The sequence below is a fragment of the Camelus dromedarius genome, chromosome 8 (assembly GCF_036321535.1).
Source record: "Camelus dromedarius isolate mCamDro1 chromosome 8, mCamDro1.pat, whole genome shotgun sequence".
In the NCBI taxonomy this organism is placed as follows: Eukaryota; Metazoa; Chordata; class Mammalia; order Artiodactyla; family Camelidae; genus Camelus; species Camelus dromedarius.
In genome coordinates this window covers 3,375,973-3,399,011 of record NC_087443.1, presented here as the reverse complement: position 1 = coordinate 3,399,011, position 23,039 = coordinate 3,375,973, and the positions used below count along the sequence as shown (strand labels likewise).

General features: G+C 38.7%; 1 protein-coding gene across 5 annotated transcripts in view; it reads right to left on the bottom strand.

The window, feature by feature from the left end:
* Positions 1-23,039, bottom strand: part of ARID4B (AT-rich interaction domain 4B) — a 127,697-nt gene that overhangs the window by 10,475 nt on the left and 94,183 nt on the right. For 3 of the 5 annotated variants that reach the window (XR_010381808.1, XM_010979781.3, XM_031460826.2), the window contains exons 17-20: positions 22,371-22,622; positions 9,153-9,237; positions 6,443-6,641; positions 1,811-3,025 (exon numbers count right to left, since the gene is read on the bottom strand). Coding sequence is in view for 4 of the 5 variants with exons in the window: in XM_010979781.3 (XP_010978083.3) it covers positions 1,811-3,025; positions 6,443-6,641; positions 9,153-9,237; positions 22,371-22,622 (1,751 nt within the window). In the remaining variant the exon portion in view is untranslated. The remainder of the gene's footprint in view (positions 1-1,810; positions 3,026-6,442; positions 6,642-9,152; positions 9,238-22,370; positions 22,623-23,039) is intronic. The other 2 variants (XM_031460827.2, XM_031460828.2) reach the window with 2 other exon arrangements.

Genomic DNA, 23,039 nt, shown 5'->3' with positions numbered 1-23,039 from the left:
ATTCAGTTCCAACGTCAGATACTATGATGACACAATGTAATTAATACTATGATAAAATTATGCCATGTTTGTTACCAAAAAAAGTTTCTCAGTCCCATTACAATGGTAAAATCAACCATGGGTATACAAGACATAGCTTTGTTAGAAAAATTGGAACAGGCTTATTAACTGTTTTATTTGCAACTTCTTAGTTTTCTTTGTTTATGGGTTACAGTTAATTGATAACTTTTCCTAACTATTTTAATGTAACAAAGTGAAACATAAAGAAGGTGATTTAGATACTGTCCATATTCAAGTACAGAATCTTAAAAGTAACGACCAGGTTTCTCTCCAAGAGTGTAATTCTGAAACTTTCCGCTATAAGAAATATTTATGAAAGTGAGGCTATATGAAATAGGTGCTTAAGAATTTATTTCTGAAGAGATGCTATCAGATATCTTTTTAAAAAAATAAATTTTAATCTTTCATGAGGTATGAGCAACATGGTGAGGACCCAACCTCTTTAGAATTGTAACTATTAAAACTTTATCATATTATTGTTCAAAGTCTTTATCATCTGTGATAAAGGCCTCTTTAATTTTGAAGATTACTCATGTCTGGGTACTTCAGTTCCACGAGATAGTACAGCACACAAATATAATCATAGTAGCCACATGTGTGAATGCAAAACAAAAAACCCCAATAAACGAAGAACATGGAAATTTAATGGCAACCATTAAAAAATTTTTTTTAAATAGCAGTACTGGGGATTGAACCCAGAATCTCGTGCATACTAAGCGTGTGCTCTGCCACGGACCTAACTTCCCTCCTCCCTCAATACTTTCTTTTTAAAGAATGTTTTAAGTCAAAATTTATGTGATAATGTTATGTCAATTGTTATCTCAAGAAAACTGGGAAAAGAAAAAAAAGACTTGTGAGAGAAGACTTGGAAATAACTCATCTGATCTAGACCATCTTTCTTTAAGTTCAGCTAAAGCTAGCATAATAAAACGTGGTGTGTTACAGAAAATGCACACCCTAGTGCTCTGTCTTTACACTGGAAAAGTGAGGTTCAGAGCCAAGGGGCAGCCCAGGGCACACTGACTTAAAGACACCTGAACGCAGCAGTTTGTGAGGAAAATGGCACAAGTGTAGCTCCAGCACCACCAAAAGGCACTACTACCTTGGGGAAGTACTCACTCCAAGGTCCACTTCTAGCAGCTTCACAGAGCACCTAGGAAGCATCTCTGCACCTGCATGTGCATTAACACATACACTGGTCTTTCCATTTGGAAGCTATGCACCTAAGCAAGCATCAGTTCCTTCACCAACTCACATCGTGAGTCAGGCTTGAAAATCAGTTTGGCCCGTTGTCTGCAGACAGCATGCCTGGCTGCTCCCAACCCCTACATAGTACTCGGTTATAGGAGGAGGGGTCTGCCAATAAATCAAAGTGTTTGTGAGACACTGGGCACTACAATGGCAAAAACAAGGCTACAGAAATGTATCTAAGCTGCTCATGCCACACGGTCAGCCAGCATACGTGCACTCCCCACAGGTCTGGATGTGGGCCTGGGTGCAATCTCTAGCACACATCCTGGTCCACCATGAAGTGTCACGGACTGCTGAAGCAAAGGGCATTAAGTCCTTTTCAAGCTTTTCAATGCATTCCGCTATTCATGATACAAATCACCTTTCAAACTTCCATTCTGACCATGTTCACACAAGTCCGCCACCTACACACCTCCCACTGTACCGAGAGATACTGTGAACCCACTGCGACTGCAAGGAGGGAAGTCCTCAAGTGAGGCCTCCCGGGCGGCGCCCCCACCTTTCTCGGGATGCTCGGGCTCAGGCTGGGCGCTGCTGCTGGAGCTCACGCTGGCATCGCAGCCGGCTGGCGAGCTGTTCCCCTCCGACTGCAGGTCCTGGAGCTCCCCGGCGACACTGTCCACCTCGATCGTGCTGTCAGTTTCACTCTTGATGCTCCGAATTTCCTCCTGGTTTGGAGCCAGTGGCTCTGACGCTGTCACCACAGACTGCTGACGGCTGGCTTCCGTCACAGTGACCGAGGAAGGCGACTCGGGTGTAGTGGGAGGGGTATTCAGCACTGAATTGCTGCCACTACTTGGAAATTCTGATTTCTTGTCACTGACCTCCACCGGCTTCTCCTCAGCGGGCTTAGGCTCGGCACCGGGTGGCGGTGGCGTCCCCAGCTCGGCACCAGGCGAGCAGCTCTCCTCCTCGGCCACCGTCTGCAGGGACCCCTCGGCCGGGCCCTCCTCGGGGGCGGGGTGCGGCGGGGAGGCTGCAGCCTCCGTGTCAGAGTCTGAGAAAAGCTCCTTCAGCGTTTTCTTAGGCCACTGTCCCTGAATACTTGACCATACATCTTTTCGATCTTTCGCTCTGCTGTTCTGAAGCCTCTCATCAGAGTTATTTAAAAGTTTTATCCTTTTTTCCGCAACTTCTGAAAATCCTGAATAGAAACCTGTTGTCCGCAGAGATTTTCTTTTTTCCTCCAAACCGTTGTATTTCTTAGTTGGCGTCATCTTTGCTTTCGATTTTTCTTCTTCGTCTTCGTCTGAAGAGCTGTTGCTGCTGTTTTCCACACAGAGGGAGTCTTTGCCCTTGGCCTTGTCCTCCTTCCTGCCGGGCGACCCTGTCTTCAGACACTCCTCCGCACTGCAGTACCTTCTCTTCCCACGTTTCCCCGCTGCCTTCGAACATTTATCCGTGTGGTCCTTCTTGACATCCTTTCTCTTTTTCGTGATCTCATCATCTTCTTCATAATCAGTATCTTCTGATAGTCCTTCTATGTCTTTTCTTAATCTCTCTGGAGATTTCGATAAGGGTTTGGGTATTACCAAATCTGCATGGCCTTTATTTTCTTCTAGCAAAGATGAACTATTCTGTTCCTCTTTTGAAATAAGATCATTTCTGGCGTGGGTCAAATGATCAACCTTAGACTCCTCTTTGCCATTGTTATCTATGTCTTGAACACCTGTCTCATCCTCTTGCTCACTGTCTTCTGCAGAACTTTCAGAAGCTGGAAAAGAAGAGAGAGACGAGGGTGGTAAGAATACTAGATGTCGTCCCTGTGCAGCTGGAACACACACACAGTATGGCCTGTGTTTGGAACCACCCCAGGCCGCTAGGCTTCCTCGTCATTTTACCACGAAGGAAATGGAGCTGCAGGGAGTTAAGACCCTCACCTAAAGACGGAAATGTTGTGTCATGACTGTAGTGGTAGCTGCCCTACTGTGTACTTTTGCCAAAACTCATCAAATTGTAAACATACAAGTTGTGACTTTTATTGTTCGTGAATTATACCTCAATAAAACATTGTAAAAAAGAAACTTCTCTGAATTTATGAGCAGAAAGCAGCGGAGTCAGGATGCAGTCCCAGGCTGCTTTAACTCCAGTCTCTCTTCTTATAGAAGTGTAGCCTTCATTTCCAAAGTAGCAATGATCACTCAAAGATTCTGTGAACAATGTATTTCCACAAGAGAAGCTTTACAGGACAACACAACTAACTTAAGTAATCAAGACCTTATATAAACATATCTACATAATTTATTTCTTAAATGTTCATTTTAGTAAATAAATTCAACTAAGTATAAAATAATAGCTCTTATTATGATTTTAGCATAACATTTACTGAGACGCTGCCAAGCGCCATGTACTTTGACAAGCTTCGCACGGGCCATCTCATCCATTCTCGTGCCAATCCTATGGCACATATACAGGTATTAGCCACACTTTATAGTTTAGGGGACTGGGATCTGGAGAGGTTAAGTAAGCTTCCCCAGACAGCTGGAGTAAGGCAAGACCAAATCAAATCTCAGTCATTTGACTTCAGAACTTAGAATCTTAACTGTAACACTCTAACCAAAAACCCATGTGTGTTCTTTAGCTAGGTTTATTAAGAGTAGAAACTAACTGATACAATATAGTTTAAAATATTTAATCTTTTCACTGTGTTCCCACGTAGCCAAGTTTTTTAAATTATCAAAGTAATACATATACATGGTTAAAACAAACTGAGACTCGGAATAAACACCAATGGTTCCTTTTCTCTTCCCTCCCTAGCCTCCTCAATCTTGTAACTATTTTTCCTGATAGTTACCATCAACTCTTAATAGCTGATCTATGAAGTTTGGTCTGCTAAAAGCAATGAGGATTTTCTCTCTTATTAATACCTTCACTCCCTTCTGCCATACTTTCCATATATGTATCTTAAGTTCATTAGAGTATAACATATGTAAACGTGGTTCACATCACAGTGAACAGTACACTTGATACTTCTTTCTTGTACAGCTTTTTATTTTTCTAAGAATTTCCATAAGTCCTTTTCTACACGTTATGGCTTTCTTTTTTATACCTTTCACATTTATTTCAATTGCTCCAGGAAGCCAAGCATTCTGTCCAGTTCCCTACTCCCAAAGTCTCCCTTCCCAGAGATCTATTTTCTGCCCCATCTGGCTGGTCGCTCACTGGGTCTGCTCTTCAGTTTTGAAGGTACCGCTCTTTTGCTTATAATGTTCAAAACACTACCTTCATTTGTCTTCTCACTCATTTGTGGCGATTTTTTTTTATTCCTGATACTTTATAATTTCCTAACTCTATGGCTTGGATCTCTCTTCATTAATTTATCAGGTTATTTGGTGGGTTCTTTCCATTTAAAGATTCGTATCTGTCAGTTCTGAAAATATTTCCTATTTAGTTATTTTTTCCACCCAAGGCTTATTTAATCCTAGCAGAGTGTGTGTGTGTGTGTGTGTGTGTGTGTGTGTGTGTCTGTGTAGAGACAGCAAGAAAGCGAGAGTGTGTACTATACAACACTAAGGAATGAGGTATAAATCAACAAGCGATAACAGAACTGTGAGACAGTTCAAAAGAAAACTAGTCGGTTTCTTCCAATGTTTAGTTTTTAAAACTCCAATTGCTTTTTACAGTTACATATAACCAGCCATGCTGTTTCCATGGCTTCTTCATTCCTTGTGCTGTTTGATGGGATTCTAGACACAACGCTGGTTTCTCTCTCCCCATTATAAAACACAAAAATGATATAAATATGAGCACATGCAAACAACAGTGGTGCGTGTGTGGTTACTTGCTAATTTCTCCCCCTCGGCAGTCACTGTTCCTAGACTGATACTCCACGTCACTCATCTTTTCTCTCAAATTACCAGTGCAGCTTTCTTACACTTCCTAGAAGAGTTCCTCAACTTCAAATTCTAAGTGCTCTACTGAATTTCAGTTTCAATGTTCAGCTCCAAGTTCTTCTTGTTCTTTGTTCTTTTCTCACTGCATGCTGTTTTGGTTTCCAGATGCTCGGTTTCTCTGAAACTACTAATAACCGCAGACGTAACTGGTTTTGCTACCTTCTTCCATCTCTCTTCAAAGCTCATTTCTTCTGCTTGCTTTAGTTACCATCTTTCATGCTGGAGCTTTCCTTGATCATTCATACTTAAGGATGACCGACTAAAACCTGACTGGCACCACCGTGTTAACAGCGTTTATTACTGGATAAGCTTTCCAACAGACAACTCATCAGATACCCAGCTTACTTGCGGGGTCTCTAGTGCCAGAATGTGGAAGACTGTTCTCTAACTCTTTGCTAGTGATAGTCTCTTCATAAAATCTCAACCATCACCCACCCTCTCATTCTGTTCCCAGCCTACCTCCTGTCAAGGGGGGGTAAAGCCCTAGTTATCTCTGTTCTACTCTCCCAGCTGGGATCCATCTTTCTTTATATATATGCATATGCACACACATATGCATTCTTTTTTATTGAAGTATAGTTGATTTACAATGTTGTGTACATATGCATTCTTAACAACAATCATTTTCTACCTGGAAATATCCTAGAAATTAGATTTATTTATTTATTTTAACAAAGATACTTGGGATTGAGCACAGGACCTCATGCATGCTAAGCACACACTCTACCACTGAGCTATACCCTCCCCCTATTTGTTAAATTTCATTCGGCTTGAAAGATTAAGATATCATGAAAGAGATCATAACAAATGTAATCAAGATAGGCACAGTTTGGTATTCTTTACAGAAGAACTCACTATGATTTTATAGTCTGATATTACATAATACAAACTATGCTTTACACGGCAACAGAGAAAGTGGTACCTGAAAAAAAAACAGCAATAGTACTAGAGAGTGAATATTATTATTTTTTTAAGTTGAAGTACAGTCAGTTTACAATTGTGTCAATTTCTGGTGTACTTAAATTTTAACTAAAATCTAATGGTGCCCTTAGATCTACTAGTAACAGAAACACTTCCAAGCCTTAATCAACATCCGATTTTATAATAGATTTTAATAACAGATTATAACAGAGTCAACAAAATTCTAGTTCAATTAAAAAAGGCAATTTGATAATCACTGAATTACCTTTATAAAATCTGATTTATAAAAACTAAAAACAAATGCTTGTTATGTTTACCTTGAAGTCCATTAAGGATAGAAGTGATTTCTATGGATTTAATGTGAGCTGTATCAGAGTTTTTGGCATCAGTTAGATCCAATTTGGACACCATTTCAGGAGATGGGTTTGTCTGAAACGGTGGTTTTGACAAGCGCCGAAGTTTACAGTTTTTAGGAGAGTACTTTTCATCTTTGTCTTTTTCTTTGTCTAATTTATTCTAGGTTAAGAAAAAAAAAGTATCCCGTGTTAGCCATAATTTATCATGAGGTATGTATTAGTAACAATGATAAAACTCATTTTTATAACTCAAAGTTACAGACTATACTATTAAATGACACAGAAAGAAAAAATATAAAAAGTCCCTTACAACAGCCAGATATTTTTTTCACGGTTATTTAACAAATACCACAGGAAGAGAAACACATTTTTCTCTAATATTTATATATTAATAGTGGAAATAAATTAGCAATAAAGTAGGCAACTAAGACTAGCAACCTTCCATACGGCCAATAGTCATAACAGGTGTTACAAATTCTTTAAAAGTGTATCACAATAGGCTTAAATTAAATAGTCATTTTAAAACAAAGAAACGCAATTTCAACCTGGTAGTTCTAAAACCTGTAAGATTCTCAGTATAAAATGTGGTTGGGAATAACAAAGTTTCATATGTCTGCATTCAGTTGACAGCTGGGAGTAACTCTAAACAAATGATTCACTGTGAAGTCAAGTCAGGGGGCAGCCTTCCTGGATCACTGATAAATTAATGATGTTTCAGGAAAAAATGAGAAATGTTCTCAAATTCTCTACTGAGGAACAGATCAGCAGAGGATAACTAATGATTCCTGGAAACTATTTTTTAAATTTGTTTTTAAAATAATTTATAGAAAAAATAATTTAGACAAGCTTCTACATGATGCTGTAGACAGAGCATGACGTAGCCATGAGCAGCTCTGAAGCTGCTGCACAGACTGCAGAATCTGAGTGACTACTGTCACGGTTCTCCCCGAGACGGTGCATAGCTACTCTCCTGCTGGATGTACAGCAGAGAAGTTAATCCATTACAGACAACAGACCCTTTAGGGTAGTAGCTCTCCAAGTGTGGACCCGGGCCCAGCGACGTTAGCATCTCTGGTCATTTGTCAGAAATGAAAACTGGAGCCAGACTCAGATCTAGTGAATGGAAGTACTGGGGACGGTGCCAAGCGATCCAAGTTTGAGCAAGTCCTCCAGGTGACCGTGACAAGTGCTTGAGTGTGAGGCCCACTGACTCAGAGCATCGGGGCTGAATTCCCTGAATGCACTGAGAAGGCGTACGTGCAGGGAGACTACCAAAACCTAACAAGGGTTAGCGGTGATCTAATTTTTCTATTCTTGCCAGTCTTTTCATCACGTCACCGCCTTATACCAGAGCTCATGATACACCATCCACTCTGAAGGCAGAAATAGTCTATCCCACACGAGGTTCAAATGTGGCTTTTAACGACTGTCACAGGACAGCCTTAGAAACAGTGCTTCTCAGAGTCAGATGAGATCGAGGGAGGGGCATCCAATATTACATATTTTGTAGGAAGCTTTTTCAAAATTCACATCCTTCTTCCCTCATTACCAGGAATTTTAAATGCTTGGGATGGGCCAAGAACTAAACTGAGAGCCAAATAATTATTTAGAAAAAACTCTCCAAGTAATATTCTAGTATTGCTGCTCCCAACCCTGCCCAACCCCCTACCTGAGAAACACCACCCCGAAAACCTGCTCTGAGTAAGGAAACTGGCTTTTTAGTGCCACGCACACAAAACTCTTCTAGTAGCTCAAAGCCATGCTAAATACAGCATGCGCGCCATACTGCCCATAAAGACCAAGACTGGGGATGAAAAGGAGTCTGAACAGCCCTGGGCTGTAGCTGCCGGGCTGCTACGCCAAAACTTCAAAAACACGGACCCAGTTCCACAGTGCAAAAGGATAATCACTTTAGGGGCAAATTTGCAGTATTTAGGGTCATTAGGGTATCACTCTTCAGGAAAGTAAATAGCTCTTCATTTTTAATGTTAAAATTCATTTTCTGGAGAACTATTAAAGACCTCAACTATACATATCATTCAAACTATTAAAAAGATAAAAAATATTCTAAAATCTAGTTAATGATCTACTTTATAATAAAACATTAAAAAGATTTAGTCTTAGAATGAATAAGAGTAACTCTGTCATACACAGAAGAAACACTCCTTTCCACACCAGCTCATTAACAGACCCCTACAGCTCCTCTGTGGGGGACACCTAGCAGGTCCTGTGAACGTGTTCTAAGCCACAGCCACATAAGCTGCGAGTCAGAGAGAGAAAGAGAAAAAAAGAAGAGCTGCAGACAGGCCCTTCCCTGACCTCAGACACCTCTTCCTCCTCTGGACGGTTCAAGGCTATGGCAGGAACCCCAGGGCTGCTGGCTGGAGACCAGCAGTGCAGGGAACGGCTGACACGGGGAAGGGCCACCTGGCTGAGAGGCTCAGACAACGCAGGAACGAGGAGGCCTCAAAGATCATTTAGTGCCGTTTCCAAAATGCGTTTCCATAAGCTGACAGTATAAGCTGGACCCACACCTAGCATTTGATACATTTGCTATTTCAAGAGAGTATTTCCAACTCTAGTAATGCTAATGCACACACACTTAATACATCACTTGGGAGGAAAATTTCTTTAATTAAGAGCCATGATGTACAGCAAAGCAGGTGCTTACCTTTATTTTCTTCCGATGTTTTATCTTTGGCACATTTTTATCAGCAGGTCTTACTATTTTATCTGCTTTAATCCATTCATCATACCTAAAATTGAAGGAAATGAATATAAATATACAGAAGTAACTATGCCGCATTCACGAGAAACTCATAAATAGAACCATAACATTCAGAACTGGACAGGATGTTGGAGGTCATTTTGCTCAACTTCCTCATTCAAGGAATAAAGCCACCAAGGCCTAAAGAGAGCGAAGGAGTGACCTGTCCAAGGACACAGTCAGCCACTGGCTGAGCTGCGACTCGGCACATCTCTGCCCTCCCAGACCAGCACTCCTTCCTCTGCTCCACCAGAGAGAAACCAAATCTCTAAGTAACTATCAAGAGAAATCACAATATTTTCTATACTTCTTTGTTCACTTTGTTTTGTTCTTAAGCAGCAAGTAGTTGACTTTTTTCTAAACATATCAGGAAGCTCAGGGAAAGCATGGCTCTGCCAAGTTCTCAGTCTCCTGCGATGTTTCCTGAGTGTACAGGCAGCCGAGGGCTGACAGTCCGCCTGCCTTTACAGGGTGCAAGGTACTACTGACTGCAATAAATCTGTTCGGTTCAAGCAAAAACACTGACAGTTTATTTCTGTAAAAACTCAACTAGAAAGAAGAAACATTAAAAACTAATTTCTTTTTACGTTCAAAAGTTTTATACATTTATTCTGGAAAATGGAAAACTTACTGACATTTTTAACTCAAGAACGTGAGAAACTGAAAATGAGGTTCTAAATTAAAATGTCCTTGTTACTAGACGTACTAACTGAAGTAGCAGAGAGCTCCAGCCAGGAGGTGAATGACTGGGTCCCACCTGACTAACAGCTACATCCCTGCTCTAGGTAGGCCTGGAGGGTGTATATATATAAACTCCCGCGGGCTGCGGCAAAGCTGCAGGCTCACCCCCATGCAACAGGCTGTGTCTGCAGCTGCGGGAAACTGCTGAGGGCTACGGTGATAATTAGAACGAGGAAAGAATGGAATGAGTTTTAGAAAAGTCTTTCCATAAGCCCTGCTAACCAGTTATGTGGCCCTGGTCAGACTTAGTTCATTCTGTATAAAATAAGACACACTAAAAAGGTAAAATAAAAAAAAAAAAGACTGCACATCACATATGGCTTTTTGAGGATCGACTATGTGATGAGTACTGTGAAATGTTTGAAGACAACTTTATTCTTCTACTAAACACATCCTTTGATATTTATGCTGACACACAGTAGCTACCTGTATGTTTACAGTACTTTTAATTTTCTCATTAATACAGAAAATTGTACTATGCTTGAGAAGAAAGCAATTTACTTCCTTCCAAAATTGGAGTGAAGGCGAAGAAAGAACAGAAAACATCTCCACCCTCCACACAAAGTTGAATGTGAACTTCTAGAAGCTGCTCTCATTTGAACATAGTTATGTAAATCAACGTGATGTACTTCGTTTAAAAGAAAACAAAACAAGCTTTCTATTTTCTTATGAGATAAATTAAAAATAGTTCATATTAAGGTCACACGTAACATCAACAAAAGCTAAACGAGCAACGTGACAGTTTTTTACCTTTACCTAAGACTATCTGTTGTATGCTTAGTTTTGTAGTACTAGACATTTCTACTTACCAGTAAGATTGCTACTCAATTCAACTTGGACTTCTGACATTAACAGATTTCAAATTAGGGTAAAACAGTAGCTTTCAATGTAAGAATTATCACCAAAATATTTTACACTTGTATATTTTACAAGGAGCATCAAACAAGCAAAAAATAGTTACTGTCTTTATAATTAAAATGTTCATTGTAATAGAGGAAGATTTCTTTCTGATGCAGAAATAATGTATGTTACTTGAATTCTCTTTGGAAGCAAGGTACATAAATAAAAGTATGTCTACTCCGTATGGCAAGGCTGACGCTCACTGCCTGAGCTCCACCAGAGCGCAGGTGCTACGTGCTAAGCACGCGCTCCTCCATCCAGTTACACACTCAGGATGCTATGAGAGGGCCAACTATCTGAAGGACGTAAGTAGTGAGTCTGTGGGTAGAAAGAGTGCTGGGCCAGGCAGGAAAAAAGAGACATTCCAGAATTAGAAGAAACAAACTAAATACACTTCTGAAATATTTGAATAGTAGTAATTAAACACTGTGGTCTTACTGTCTGGATAACAATTTTGTTTTAAAATTACTGAATATTCTGTATGATTTTAGAAGACTCCTCGGGAAATTCTTTAGATACGTTTCCTACTAAAGTAATTAATTACATGGTAACTTATGGTTCTTAAGTATCAATTAATATTCTATTATGACTCCTTTATTATTTGCCTCTTTCTATTCTACTTTCTCAGTGCTGGTTGTTTGTTCAGGTATTCCCTTGTTCTGATACTAGTTTTATATTTTTTCTCAGCCAGATTTATGCTCTCTTTGCATAAAATGTAGTAACAAAATATTGTTAATGTTGTTGTAATACTGTTTAGAACTAGAACATGACTTAGAAATCTATCGATGAATTTATTTCAGAATGGGAAGCGGACTGCCTGTTAAGAGAGTAGAATACTAGAATGACGGCAGAGGGCATGCCAGGTCCTACCCAGGGTAAGCACAGAGAAGAGGCCAGACCAGCAGCTGAAAAGGCCGCACTAAGAAAGCACAGGAGGAACCAATCCACGATGAGAGGGAACGGTGAACACAATGTGTGAGAATTTTGGTTCAGGAAGCCTTTTCAAATTATAAATGTCCTTATCAAATAGAGATTGAGAAGACTAATGTAAACATTAACAAATATTTCAAAATGTAATGAGGTTCTAAATGGCAATTTACGTGGCTGATTAATCTTATAAGGAAAAAAAAGATCAGAAAATAAACTGACAGCTATATATAACTGATCATTATATTTTGAAATTAGGAAATGCTCTTTTCCTTTATGTAATTACTCATTAGAGTATTATTCAAGAGTTCTGTTTTCTTTACAGAATAGTTTCAAAGAATAGGAAGAAGAAAAACAAAAATTCATGTGGGCAAAAAACAAACTGATATCCCCCCAAAATTCAACGTTTCCTACTGACACTAAATTATGCAAGAAAGAGCTAGGCTAACTTAATTTTTATTTTACTAGTGCTTGTTGATTTAAATAAAGGAGGTAGTATTAGGGGGCCAAGAACTCTGATTCCCTGTCTAATACAGAGAATAAAGACCTGAATGAAGGGAACTTAGTTCAGAACTACAAAAAAGGCCGCCATTGATTCTGTACATTTTATATAAACTTAGACTTTTTGTATAACATATTTAACATTAGAAAGAGACTACAACACATTTACTTTGGGCATAAGAAAGTAGTCAAAGAAGATAAAAAATGGGAAAATTAGCTCAAATTCACATATTTTGAATACCATAAAAATGGAAATTACTGGGAAGTGGCAAAGAGGAGAAAATTGCAGCTAAGAAGCAGAAGACCATGAAGTATTTCTCAATTTCCCCTTGGGTACCATACCAAGTAAAATATCCATTCATACTTTAAAATACATTCTTAACGAATATAAGAATTTTAATGACTAAGTCAAATATAAGTTTTTTGTTTTTAAAATGCTTCCATCTTTTTCTCAAACATCCCCCAATTCAGGGACCTGCTGTTCACCCTTAGCTGTAAGACCATCCCTGCACAGGGGCTCGGCAATAGCCCGGAGTCTGCTTTAAGCATCACACAGGGAATCAAGACAACAGAATGCATGTTTTGATGGAGTCTCTCTACTGTGTCGGAAGAACACTACCCAACAGCTATTCAGGACAACAAGCATTCAAAGAAACAACTTTATTGTTAACTAGATTTCTCTAAAGGGTAACAGGCCTGTTGCTGTTAGCTATCATGTCTTGTGATAATGTAACTTGAAAACCAGGAGAAGAATTTGAGCAGAAAAATTTGAACAAAGTGATTGGCCTATGAACATAATGACTTGCAACTTTAAATCCAAGCAACAGAGTTTTATGAGAATGTCTGAGGAAAATGAGGTAGTGGGGATGACTGATACAAACTATAATGCCTTTAATTGGACTTTAAATTTAGAAATTATGATCAGAAGAGAGGACTTGGTCTCTTTGTGACATAAGGAAATATAGTTTGCCAGAGCACAAGGAAAAGAGGATTACTAAATTCTTCCATTTAAAAACAAATATAAAAAAAAAAGAAAAACAAATATTGAAACAAATATTAACAAATACTGAGGTAGAAAATTAAGATTAAGTCTATTAGTGAGTACACTTTTCCAATTCAGTTATCAATAAATTCATTGTAATTTATGCATGGAGTCTAGACAAGTATCTGATATTTAAGTAAAGTACTAAGGAAAACATTTTAAAAGCATATACATGACTTACTTGAGAATATTCCATTGAGATCATCTAACATCCAAGTAATGGAGCAGCAGGAAAGAACAGATGCATGGGCACCTCATTTAACTCTAACGGTCTGCTCCCTGACCTCATAAAATGAAGACAGTGGACCAGATGACCCCCAAATTTAAAAAACTATATGAAGAGCCTGCTCAAGGGCTGATTCATTTGACAAACAGGCCTTAGGTCCCTGTCCTGCGGCAGGCTCTGCGCTGGGCGCTGGGGACCAAGCCTCACAGCTCCCACACTGGTGAGGACCATTAAGCAGAAGACAGCTCTCGTCAGTAATTACAGAAGTACCAATACAAACCTTCCAAACCTTTCCAAAAAAGCAGCTACGTCAATATCTGGAATTTCAAGTGCTGAATTAAAACATGTACACAAAGCGAAAAGGAACATTCAGAGACCGCAGCACACTTGCTCTCACCAGAGAAAAACAGAGCTAACAAGAAAGCTTTGTCAGTTTTGTTTGGATGCGTTGGCAAATCACCTAAGAAGTCCGCTAGCAACAATAAAAATGGAAAAGAACATTAGTCGACCACATTAAGACACCAAAATGGTTACTGTGCCCACATCAGTTCAGATTTTGGTTATGCATAAACCCAACTAAACCACTTTCAAAGAAAAATTATCAGCCATGTATTAATACATACCCAGAAGATATAATCTCAGAGGCTTAAAAAACAATATTACATGCAGAATAAACATACTGTACAAATGACTTCATAAACAAAACCAAACAGTAAAAACTCACTATTTAAAATATGCATACAGATTATAAAATGATAAAATCTAATAACTAACCATTAATATAAGTAAAATATTAAAATCACTTGTATTTTGTTTTCCATAATGGATAGACTCATTTAATAATTGCTTAACAATATGTATCTTATATCTTACCTACCTATACACAAAAAGGTTAATATATGTCATAAAACTAACTAAGCTTTAAAAAACCTCACATCTAGAGTGGAAACTTAGGCTCTCTTAGCAAGGAAAGAAATCTTCCCCCCTTAATTAAGAAAATATGAGGGGAAAATATGACAATGTCATAGAAACAAGAGCCCGTCACAGTAAAAAGCAGCACTAGTTACTATCAGCCCCGAAACTTAGAAGCAGTTCAGTCAATATTTACCCACTTTATGAATTTTCTATAATAGTCTGTTTACATATTTTAATGAGAGAATTTCTAAAGCAAAACTTACGAACAGACCTAATGAATACAATTTGAAGCTTTTAGTCATGTACTTAAGATAAAACAAAAATAAAAGAACTGTATTATTGAAAAATAATATTCTAAGCATACCATTAACATTGCATATTTCCACTTCATATAACACTCAAATACATATCAAAGACACAGGAGTAGTGTTTATCATAATAAGGAATATAACAGGAGAATGACAGGAACATGAATATTACAGCATAACCATATTAAAGTTTTGACACAACGAGGCCAAGAGAATGGTGGTGTAATCACACTGATCAGTTTTCCTTGAGGACTGAACTGTCTAAAAGGAGACAAAGGCTAGGTCTTTAGGCAGAGGCAGTATACAATGCTAAGAAAACAACACAGGGTCCTGTTCCAGGCCTAGAGACAAGTGCAAATGCCTAACAACTGTGGCACTCGCTGTATTTTGTGAGGCAGATACTTTTAAAAGTGCCCCAAAAGTTTGTTTATTAATATTTGATAAGCTTAGGGGATTAGTATTTTTTGTGCATGCAGACAAACATAACTGATGCACCTGCCACTCTACAAAACCACAACATGGAATAGATCCAAGTTATACTTTACATTAAGTGTACGTGCCAATGTACAAAAAAATACGTAACGGACAGGCCTAGTGTAGTGAACACCCTAAGCTGTTTACAGGAAGAGAGGAAAAAAGAAAACCCATCTGAGTGCAAAAATACGTGAGTTATTCATCTTTTCCATGAAGAAAATGTTTAACTTGCACTGAAAAAACTAGTTAATTAAAAAGTCATTTTTAAAATAAAAATTATTTTCATGTTCACCTTATTCATTGCTTACAAGCTTTGGTTTAAATATAAATATGTAGGACTGTTTGACACAAAGCATTTGCATGCTGCAAAAGAATTCTTCACATGAGCAGTAAGATACAGTCCTTTCATTTTCACAGTAGTTTTTAATTTTAATATGCTTTATGTCATAAACATAAGTGAACAGGCCAGGAGTCTGTGACAGAAGGGCTAAAGGAGGCGAAGGTCTGGAGATGCCAGTGAGGTATCGTGAAAAGAGCAGCACACAGGAGGAGGGCGTGCAAAGGAACAGGAAGGCTTGGTGAAAAGGAGATGGACAATGTTCCCCTTCTCCTCCTAAAACGGGCTTACAGACATTTACTTGGAAACCATGGTCAAATGGCTTCATTTATACTTCTTTAACTTTCCTAGAACACCTAGCTTTCCTTTTTATCATGACCAGAATAATTATTTCAAAGCACGTGAGTAGAACAACTTCGTACTCTTATCAATATTCCTAAGTCCAATGGTGTGGACAGTGAAAGTATGGTAGGAAAGGAATAAAGAAACGTACGCCTGCACATTTTCTAGGATACAATACCAAGCCCACGAGCAACAAAGAAAAAAATAAACGGGACTATTTCAAAATTAAAAACTTTTATACAGCAAAAGACACTATCAAGAGTGAAAAGATACACAAACAAGCACACGACGAGACGCTTGGCGTCACTAGTTATTAGGGAAATGCACACCAAAACCACGATGCGATAACCTAGGTGAGCTGGGATAAACATTTTTTCAAAACAGAAAGTAACAAATGTTGGCAAGAATACGGAGAAATTGGAACCCTAATACCTTGTTGGTAAGAATGTAAAATGGTGCAGCCTCTGTGGAAAAGAGTTTGCTCCTCAAAAAGTTGAAGAGTCAGCATGTAAGAAACAACAGAGAAGTAACAGAGAAGACACTCCAGGCCACAGCCGTCCCAGCCCCCACCAGCCTCCTCACCCCACAGGTCCCTCTTCTGTACACTGTCCCTTTCACTCGGATTTCAACTTCTGCTCTACTTCCACTCTGCTGCCAGGAGGAGGTCCAATTTAGTTCAATATTCATTTCATAGTTACCACACGCCAGGCACATTCATAATATTCTAGATATGGTAAGGGATATTAATGGAAAGAATATGAAACTGGGATTTTTTTTAATGTTTTAAAAAATGCACTTTTGTAATGGAAAGTAATGGAATCCTGATGTAGAAAGCTTAAACACTGAAAAAATCTACCTACAGTCCTAAATGGAAGTTATATTCCAGGAGCTCAAATTCCTTTGGCTCCAAAAAATAATTTAGAAAAACTCAGTATCAGAAAAGGAACTCAAATTAGGGGGAAAATAGGAACAGAACGTAAAACAAGTTAAAATGGATATCAGAAAGAATAAAAGAAGGGAATAGTCAGAAGGCAGAAAACACATAAATATAAGACAGAATAACTGAGGGGTGGCTTCTTAATTTTGAGAAAAGAAAAGAAAAGAAAAGAAAAAAGAAAAGAAAAAAGAAAAGAAAAGAAAAGAAAAGAAGGGAGGGGAGGGGAGAGGAGAGGAGAGGAGAGGAGAGGAGAGGAGAGGAGAGGAGAGGAGAGAAGAGAAGAGAAGGGAAGAGAAGGGAAGAGTAGGGAAGAGAAGAGTAGGGAAGGGAAGAAAAGAAAAGAAAATACAGTTGCAGCGCCAGCAGCTGGAACCCAGGAGACAAGTACCACAGGAGGCGTGATCACTGGATGAAAGACGAAGGTGAGGCAAGTGAAAAGAAGCCAAGAAATAAGGGCGGAATTCAGCCCGCTGGGGTCACTGGTGGTTCTGGAGGTTGTGGTGGGGGCAAAAGCCTTACTGGCTTGGGTTTACCCAAAAACAACCGGAGAGAAGCTGGATATCAAGTGTAGGTCACTCAAATCATTTCTGCTGCAGATGGAGCAAGGAAACAGCACAGTAGGGAAAACAGGGGATGCGCAAACGAGCCGTCTTTGACACGGGAGAAGCGAATGCAGGTCTGCACATGGATGGGAAAGGCTAGAAGAGAGAGAGAAGTGGGGAGAATTCCTGGGTGCATATCCCTGATTTAGGCAAGAAGGTATGGTGGTGAGAAGGCGGGTCCTGGGCAGCAGCATGCTCGTCCACCAAGGGCCAACGATGAGAGGGCAGAGAACGTGGCAGCGGATGCAGGCAAGAAGGCCAAGCAGTGGAATTCTGTAAGAATTCTCTCGTTTCAGTTTTTCAAAGCGGTCACCAGCTGAAAGTGAGGATGTGGAAGAGCTGCTGGGGATTTGAGGAGGTAAGACACAGTAAGAGGAAAAAGAAAAAATCCTACAGTGATGTGTTAACTAGACTCATTGTGGTGATCATTTTGCAACACACACAAATATCAAATCATTACATTATATACCTGGACCTAATATAATATTTCATATTAATTAGACTGCAAATAAAAATTGCACTAATAATAATTTAAAATACTCCCTTAAAAAAAAAACCAAAACAGCATTAAATAGTCTAAGAAAGCAGGAGAGTGAAGGGCAGGAGGGTCTGTGGCGCCCACTTTAGGTTCACAGCCAAGAGTCTAAAGTAAGACCAGTCGGGCGGAGGTTTGCTGGCCTCCAGCAGGGTGGGTGGCCCAGGTGCAGGAAAGGGCAGGAGGCGGGTCAGATCTAATTGGTGCTCTGGTGGTTTTATCAAGAGTACAGAGCAACACAAGAGCAACAGCAGAGCATGGGGGTCAAAAAACGATTATAACAAGTTACTGAAGAATGTAAGCAACATAAGGAGAGGGCTGAGGGCATGAGCGGGGAAGGGTGAGCTGTAAACCCTGTGTGGTTGTCTCCCGCCTGGACAACCAATTCCTTAATACGGACTATTTCTTTGTACTTTTAGTGCCAAGCAGAGTATTTGGCACAGAGATAATGAATTTATGTTTGCCAAATAAAGGAGTATGTCTGATAAAAAGCAGCTGACTGTTCACAAAAAGTGGGATCAAACCTATTTGTCAGTTTTTTTTTTACTAGTCCCCACTCCCACCCATTCCCTCTAAGGAGGAGCCAATCTGCTTAGAAATACAAGGAATTTTTTTAAATGAAACACATTTTTATTTCAAATACTGTATTTAAGTATAATTTATCTTACTTTCAGTTTTCTATAACTTGTAATATGGAATAGAACTATTTTTACTTATTTAAGAGTTTTATAGGTGAAATTTTTGAGTCTCTTTTCCCTTTTTCTTTAGCTTAAGGGTATTCTTTAATGCAGTTGGTAATCCTCAATACAAAAACAGTTCTCTAATCAAATTCCCAACTCCCTGAATATTGAAAGCCAAAGTAAAAATGAACAGAGGAAAATAAATCAGCATTGATACATAATAAAATACTGACGTATTTTAAATCCCAGGCCAAGTAGTCTAGAGAGTTCCAGCGCCAGCTGGACCACTGACCAAGGAGAGCTGTCGCTGAACAAGGATGAGCCCAGCACACTCAGTTTACGGCCGGTGAATTTCAAAGCATAACTTTTTCAAACATCAATCTTATGCTTATGGTATGACCTAGAAGCCTGAGAGTGAAAGGATCAATTAGCTAATGATACTAAAAACTTCTATCAAATATTAACATCACTAAGAGAAATTAAAATAAATGTGACATGGAGCCTATGACTAAAGATCACTGAAGTATGACTATAATTTTTAATGTATGGAGATATATTTTTTAAAGACTACAAGAATACACTACAATATTAATAGTGATCTTTCTACTTTTATGTATTTCCCCATTTTTCTATATTAAATGCTATTTTTGATGAGTTTTTTAAAATTCTATAAAAAAGCATGGGGTGACCTAGTAAATGCTATAGTGTTGGACAGTAGTTTTATATATGGTCACCAATCTGAAAAATTCTGTAGCAATATTACACCATTTATAAGCCATTATGTGGTTTAGGATCCAGAGTTCCAGCTATTTCTCATAAATTTCATGTAACCATGTAAAAATGCCTTTTTTCTCATTGTAGCAGTAAAAAACAAACTGGCCCAAACACTATTTTGTGTAACAAAGCTTAACATTTTCAGTTGTGAACAGAAGTATAAATGAAAATTATATTAATGTAATGGTTTATACAGCACCTTAGAAAAAGGGAAAAGTGTAGAAATTACAAGAAAAACAGTATTTTTCTAATTAAGAATGGTAATTCTTATTATCTTGAAGAAAAATCTGTTTGCTGGAAAATGTTTCAGATCAAACAAAATGCACACAAACAGATCAAGCAAAATTTCCTGAACCGCTATTGTAATGAACGATCACCCATGAAGATAAAACTAGTTTCATAACCTTCATGCATAAATCTTCATTTCTAACTGCATATCTCTTAAGTGCAGATTCAGAGAGCAAGCTGAAGGTCCCCCAAATAACGGGAAAATAGTTGCAGAGCTGATGAGGATTTGCTGAGGGCCTCATTAGAGTAGCTTCAGACATGAAGGAGCAGCAAAAATCAGAATTACTGCTTATTCACCAATGAGACAGACTCCTTGGCTATTACTCCAGAGAGAGACAGGAATACCGTCATGTTGACTATACGGAAAGTAACCGCTTAGTCTACTGAGGTGCAAGCCTTTTCTCTATGATGCTGGTGTCTGCGGAGGTCCTCCCTGCCCGTCTTCACCAAGGCGGTAAGTTTTCTTCTCTTGAAAGTTCATACCATGCAAACGCTTGACTTGTCAGCAGTCGGTGGCATCCTCAGTAACACAGCGTGTCTTGCTGAGCTAGGTCTCATTCTCTTTTCTGTATTATTAAAAACCTGAATGCCTCGATTTAAGGTCTTCCCTCACCCTACCCACCCCTATCAATTTCAAAGCTAAATTGTAGAACATTCTTTCTACCATCTAGCATCCAAGTGCTCCAAGGATAGGGTTTCTCTTTCCTTCTGTCAATCTTTTCTGAACAAAACAGAAAGTTGCCTCTTAACTGCAGAATAATTTTATAAATGTCTCATTTCTTACACCTACTAAGCCTCTTCTGTTTAATGAAATAATTAATAGAAAATAATTAAGCCCTGTTTACAGAAAAGTTGGAGAACACCTAAATTCTATACATTCAGCACAGAATTTAAAGCATTTTATAAAGGCCACCAGGAAAGCTGTCTCATTATATAAACTAGCAAAACAACTAGAAGAAAAAAAGTGAAAAAAGAAGTAAAAGATGATTTGGCTCTCATCTACCTTGTGGGCACTGCTTAGTACTAAGAATTTTTTTCTGCTTCAATCTTTCCTTCCTAATTTCACACTAGTATATTCAACATTTACAATCACATCCTAGGCCAAAGTGGAACTCCCTCTACATTTATATTTAATAATCATTTAGTAGAATCAAAATGACTGCATAGCAAAGACTAGCAGCTGTATCTGAGATCTCAGGTATCTTCCTTTGAACCCGACCATTAACAGCCAGGCCTTCAGGGGAGGAACGTCATGTATCACCGAGGCAGCGCGAGGACCAACGGCCAAGAGGATAAATTACACGTAGTGTTGAAAGTGGTATCTGGAAAAGCTTGTTTCATCAGGACAACACTGATGATAGGTATTCTTAAAATCCAAAACTGTATTCATCTTTTTGGTTAGAAATAATAAAGAAAAAATCCCAAACAAAACTCCTGAACATTTCCTTACTGGCTTAAGTTGCTACTTCCTTCCAAGCTTCAGAATGGATCAGAACTGCACTTTTCTTAAATTAAAAACAGTAATCAGAAGAGACATGCTTCTAGAGCTTCCTGTTGCTGCAAAAGGTCAACACAAAAGGTACTTTTGAGAAACAAAGAGTGTATTTTTTTAAGAAACAGGAGATTTGAGACGATGTAACTACAGAATACAACTGAACTATAGAACAGAACTGTGTTCCTCCATGAAGACACTGGCACACCACAAAACCACCACTTAAAACTGCAAGGGTTATCTCTACACCTCGGTCACAGGCTATATTGCAAATATAACATCAAACATTCCAAAATAAATAAGGTTTTTCTTAAAAGACTTCTAAATAATCAGATCCCAAAACTGGTTTGCCCATTTTGGATAAAATTCAAATATAAAATTTCTCTGGACAAACCAGAGGAAATTTGTGTAAGAGAAAGGGTTAAGTCTTTGAACACAATCTTTGAACACAAGCCTCAGGCTTGCTTTCAGTCCCCTAGGTTAAGCACCGGTCAGGCCCTGCACTCTGTTTCAGTCAAGCAGCCTTGCATTTCAATCATTTGTTTCAAACATAAACATAAATTTCTGGAGCTCCTGAACAAGGCTGTAATGCAAGAGCTGTTAATGAGGAGATAAGGCCTTCTGGAAATAGCTAAAGCTTCTTAAGAAATCGCAACTTTAAAGTCCCTGCCTACTAAAGGAAAGAAACACGATGACTTGAGAAGATTATAAAGAAGAGGTTACTGTGGCGAGGTAGCTGCAAACGCGAGAGCAAGAAGCCTGGCAACTGGCTTGTGACAGCAAGAAGCTCAAATCTCACCTTCTTAGGAAATTTTCCTATCATTTCACCAGTAATGTTGCCTCTGTTAACCTACATGCATAACATAAAAGTCAACTGTGCAGACTTCAGTCTTCTAGACACTAAGGACATCTCCAAAGGACTGAAAGCAGTAAGAAGGAAGTCACTAAGCGAGGCATTTACATGCTAAAGCTCTGTGTTTTATATGGTACACTACAACCTCAATCAGAATACTAATAAAGCTGCAATTAATCAAATTTTAAAATAGAAAATTACTGTGTAAGGGTTTTTAGGTAGTAATCACTAGCTAAAACTCAAGTTACCTCACATTCCATCCGCAGTAATGCACCAAGTAAAGGACCTCTCCACCTTCGACATCAGAATCTTTAATACTAGCTTCATACATTTTTTGATTTTTCCCTCGTCCATACCGCACTTGGACTTTCATGCCTGGCGGGTAGCATTCAAACTCCTCTTCCTCGTTGTTGTCCTCATCATCTTCATCCTCTTCCTCCTCCTCCTCCTCCTCTTCTGCTTCTTCATCATCTTCATCTTCCTCTTTATTCGTTTCATCTCTTGAAAGGTTTAAAAAATTGCAGTTAATAAAAGACACTTCATAAGCTTTTCAGTTCCAAACCACATAAACTGATTAAAATCGTGGCTGAGACTGTTCCGGGAACAGCAGGTTCCAAGTGTATGAAATTCTCTGAGTTTGAATTTAATATTAAAAACTAAACCTGTATAAGACGACCATGGTTACAGAAAGATACTTTCAGGGAAAATCAAAATTGAAAAATAAGTGTATTAAAAGAAAACTTCCAACAGCCAGAAGAACAGAAGTTGTGTTGATAGCAAGAAACTAGTAAGGGCAACTGTAATATTTTTCTCATGTTTTATTGTAAAAGTCTTTTACATCTCAGTTGACAAAAATAAAAATCATTACACTTCATAGCCATTCCTGACTAAAAATTATTCCTCATTCAAAGACTTCC